At 38.8% G+C, this 4362-nt stretch overlaps 1 protein-coding gene across 3 annotated transcripts in view; it reads left to right on the top strand.

The window, feature by feature from the left end:
- GTPBP10 (GTP binding protein 10) overlaps window positions 1-3769 on the top strand; it is a 28153-nt gene extending 24384 nt beyond the window's left edge. For all 3 annotated transcript variants that reach the window (XM_013963379.2, XM_005679309.2, XM_018047058.1), the window contains exon 10: window positions 3072-3769. In XM_013963379.2, coding sequence (XP_013818833.2) covers window positions 3072-3334 — 263 coding nt within the window. In that variant the 3' untranslated portion in view covers window positions 3335-3769. The remainder of the gene's footprint in view (window positions 1-3071) is intronic.

The raw sequence follows: 4362 nt of genomic DNA, 5'->3' as shown, positions 1-4362 counted from the left end.
ACAACAGACTGGTTCCAAGTAGGAAAAGGAGTACGTCAAGGCTATATATTGTCACCCTGCTTATTTAACTTATATGCAGAGTACATCATGAGAAACGCTGGGCTGGAAGAAGCACAAGCTGGAATCAAGCTTTCTGGGAGAAATATCAATAACCTCAGATACGCAGATGACACCACCCGTATGGCAGAAAGTGAAGAAGAACTAAAGAGCCTCTTGATGAAAGTGAAAGAAGGGAATGAAAAAGTTTGCTTAAAGCTCAACATTCAGAAAATGAAGATCATGGCATCCGGTCCCATCACTTCATGGCAAATAGATGGGGAAACAGTGGCTGACTTTATTTTTCTGGGCTCCAAAATCACTGCAGATGGTAATTGCAGCCATGATATTAAAAGACGCTTACTCCTTGGAAGGAAAGCTATGACCAACCTAGATAGCATATTCAAAAGCAGAGACATTACTTTGCCAACAAAGGTCCATCTAGTCAAGGCTATGGTTTTTCCAGTGGTCATGTATGGATGTGAGAGTTGGACTATAAAGAAAGCTGAGTGCTGAAGAATTGATGCTTTTGAACTGTGGTGTTGGAGAAGACTCTTGAGAGTCCCTTGGACTGCAAGGGGATGCAACCAGTCCATCCAAAAGGAGATCAGTCCTGGGTGTTCATTGGAAGGACTGATGTTGAAGCTGAAAGTCCAATACTTTGGCCACCTGATGCGGAGAGCTGACTCATTGGAAAAGACCCTGATGCTGGGAAAGATTGAGGGCAGGAGGAGAGGGGGACGACAGAGGATGAGATGGTTGGATGGCATCACCTACTCAATGGACATGAGTTTGGCCAAACTCTGGGAGTTGGTGATGGACAGTGAGGCCTTGCATGCTGCAGTTCACAGGGTCACAAAGAGTCGGACACAACTGAGCAACTGAACTGAACTGAACTGAACTAATGAATACCTACTATTTGCAGAGACTTTAGGTGTACTGTAATCAGTGGGGAAAAAAACTGAAACCTGTTCCTCTTAAAAAAAACAAGTGTGTTTGAAGAAAGAACACATACCATATGAAACTTCTAAATGTGATATGGACAATCTGTTATAGGACATAGAAGGGAAGAAAGATTTAATTTGAGCTGAAAAGTTCAGGCATCATCAAGAAGTAAAACTGGGCTCTTAAAGAGTTAATGGGATTTGGATCAGAAGAGGAAAAAGTCAGCATATATTTATGAAGTCTTTTCACTTTTAACTTATTTCACAAGTTCTAGAACTTCATTCCCCTAGTACATTATGAATTTAAAAACTGAGCTGGTAGTTCTAAAGAGATATGTATCTTTGCAGTGCCATGTCTATAGATCTCTGGAGAGTATCAATCTTCTAAAAAGAACTTGAGTTGTATGTGTGGCACAGAATAAAAGATACTGTTACTTCTAAAGTATTTGTGTGAAATTGGTCCCTAAATGGACCACTTTGTATAAAGGAATTTAAAGGGATTCTTCATAGTTTTGAATATTGACGTTTGAAGAACAAACTCTACTGTATAGAGATGATGCTTTCATTTTTCTGAGTCTAGTAGAGGACCTTTTGCACAAATGAGAAAAGTACGATGGAAGGTAAGTGGTTAACATGTTTTTTAAATAGACTTAACCTGTTTTTATCCTTGAGATAAAAATTGAGGAAAATAAATTATAATGTACTAGGACTATCAGACAGTACCAGAAAATTCTCTCTTTTCTTGCAAAAATCCTTATATATATATATTGGGCCTGCCCTTGAGTTAATAAGTTACTTTGAGGGTATAAATGTTCCTCAAAATATTTATAAATAATAAAGTCTTTATTCCTTAATGTCATTTGTTTTATGAGGTCATTAGATCTGTTCACTGGTTGATCTTGCAGAAAAGGGAATTTTCAGAAGAAGTACCACAAGAGGAGGGAAACTCAGGAGTTTGTGGCTATTTTGGCCTATCATAAAAACAGTATAGTCATCTCAGTGATAACTTCCAAATTAGCCTCTCTTTTCCTTGAGGGTAAATGAATCCCAGAAACCAAGCTTTGTATTGATTTGGTTAATCCCTTCTAGCCAGCCTTTCCAGGTGATACCAGTGTTGATCCATCCCATCAGTATGCCATCCTCCCTTCTGTTGCCTTGGTAGCAGAGAAGAAGCAAAAGTTGTCTAATGGTTGTCAGTCCCAGTGGGGTGAAATATTGGATTCATCTAAAATGATCTCTCCTTGAACTGTTTTCAATTTTAGTATGGCTCCTAGTACCAGTGATGATAAGTCTCTAAATTTGGATAGTTAAAGGTCACCTGTGTGCTGAAGCCAACTAGAATATCCCAAGTCACAAATGAGTTTATTTTTATAGAAAAGTTCTCTCAGAGAGTCTGTGTTGCCTTACTTTATTGAACGCCCCAAAACAAAACTTGCTGCTTCTGTAAGTAAATCATCTTGCGGGATTTATCTTTTGATTGGAGCGTTGTGTGCTCAGTCGTGTCCAGTTCTTTGTAACCCCATGGACCATAATCCACCAGACTCCTCTGTCCATAGAATTTTTCCAGGCAAGAATACTAGAGTAGGTTGCCGTTTCCTACTTCAGGGTATCTTCCTAACTCAGGGATTGAATCCCTGTCTCCTGTCTCTTCTGTATTGTCAGGCAAATTTATTTTACCATTGCACCATTACCTGGGAACTTATACTTCATTCAGTTTAAAATATAGTCATGTAACAAATATTTACACGACTGAGGAACTTCACTTTCACTTTTCACTTTCATACATTGGAGAAGGAAATGGCAACCCACTCCAGTGTTCTTGCCTGGAGAATCCCAGGGACGGGGGAGCCTGGTGGGCTGCTGTCTATGGGGGTTGCACAGAGTCGGACACGACTACAGTGTCTTAGCAACAAATATTTACTGACCACCATTCATGTGCCAAGAACCTTACCAAGAAACCAAAGGTGCTAAGAGCTTATTAGAGAAGGAAAAAAAGAAAAACTAAGTTTTTGGTTTACAATGAAACCTCTAGCATAGTTTTGACTTATTTTCAAAGACAATGAAAATCGGCTTATATCTGTGTTGTTTCAGAATTTTTGCATTTATTTGAAAAAAACATGATTCCAAAGAAGACTGTGGAATTCCAGCACATCATCCCCATCTCTGCAGTTACTGGAGAAGGAATTGATGAACTAAAGAGCTGTATAAGGAAATCTGTGGATGAACACGCCAACCAGGAAAATGATGCATATCATAAGCAGCAGTTGCTTAACCTACATATTTCCAATACAATATCTTATAGTGAGCCACCATCAAAGAATGCTGTTTCTAGTCCTAGAATGGATATAACTTAAATGTATTAAAGGTGATACCGAAATTGTGTTCATTTGAAAGCTCTTTGACTAACACTTTTTAGAATGTTGGTTGTTACTAAACTGGTGTATATACATCATTCAAGAACCATGTTTTTAAAGATGTTTTGTAGTTAACAGATTAACAGATGTTTTATTAACAGATTAAAAAAAAATAACAGGGTTAAAAATGACAGTTTATAATATTATGGCCATCAACCTGTAATAATGTCCTATAGTATTCTATATGTATGTATCTAGTGAGATAATTGTTAAAATGATAAAAAAGGATTCCTTATGAGCAACTAGGTTTTATTTGTTTTTGAGTTTGTCATTACCTGGTTCCCCTAAATTAGTAATAGTTCTCTTTTTTGTGAAAAACTTCAAACTCCTGAATTTGAACATATTCACAAATAAAGATTACTGATAATCAGCAGATTCAGTTCAGTCGCTCAGTCATGTCCAACTCTTTGCAACCTGTGAACCGCAGCATGCCAGGCTTCCCTGTCCATCACCAACTCCCGGAATCCACCCAAACCCATGTCCATTGAGTCAGTAATGCCATCCGACCATCTCATCTTCGACATCCTCCCCTTCTCCTCCTGCCCTCAATCTTTCCCAGCATCAGGGTCTTTTCAGATGAGTTAGCTCTTCGCATCAGGTGGCCAAAGTATTGGACTTTCAGCTTCAACATCAGTCCTTCCAGTGAACAATCAGGACTGATCTCCTTTAGGATGGACTGGTTGGATCTCCTTGCTGTCCAAGGGACTCTCAAGAGTCTTCTCCAACACCATAGTTCAAACGCATCAATTGTTCGGTGCTCAGCTTTCTTCACAGTCCAACTCTCACATCCATACATGACCACTGAAAAAACCATAGCCTTGACTAGACGGACCTTTGCTGGCAAAGTAATGTCTCTGCTGTTTAATATGCTATCTAGGTTGGTCATAATTTTTTCCTTCCAAAGAGTAAGTGTCTTTTAATATCATGGCTGCAATTACCATCTGCAGTGATTTTGGAGCCCAGAAAAA

Source organism: Capra hircus, chromosome 4 (assembly GCF_001704415.2).
Source record: "Capra hircus breed San Clemente chromosome 4, ASM170441v1, whole genome shotgun sequence".
Taxonomy (NCBI): domain Eukaryota; kingdom Metazoa; phylum Chordata; class Mammalia; order Artiodactyla; family Bovidae; genus Capra; species Capra hircus.
The sequence above is the reverse complement of the archived record's forward strand: the minus strand, read 5'-3'. Positions and strand labels throughout refer to the sequence as shown.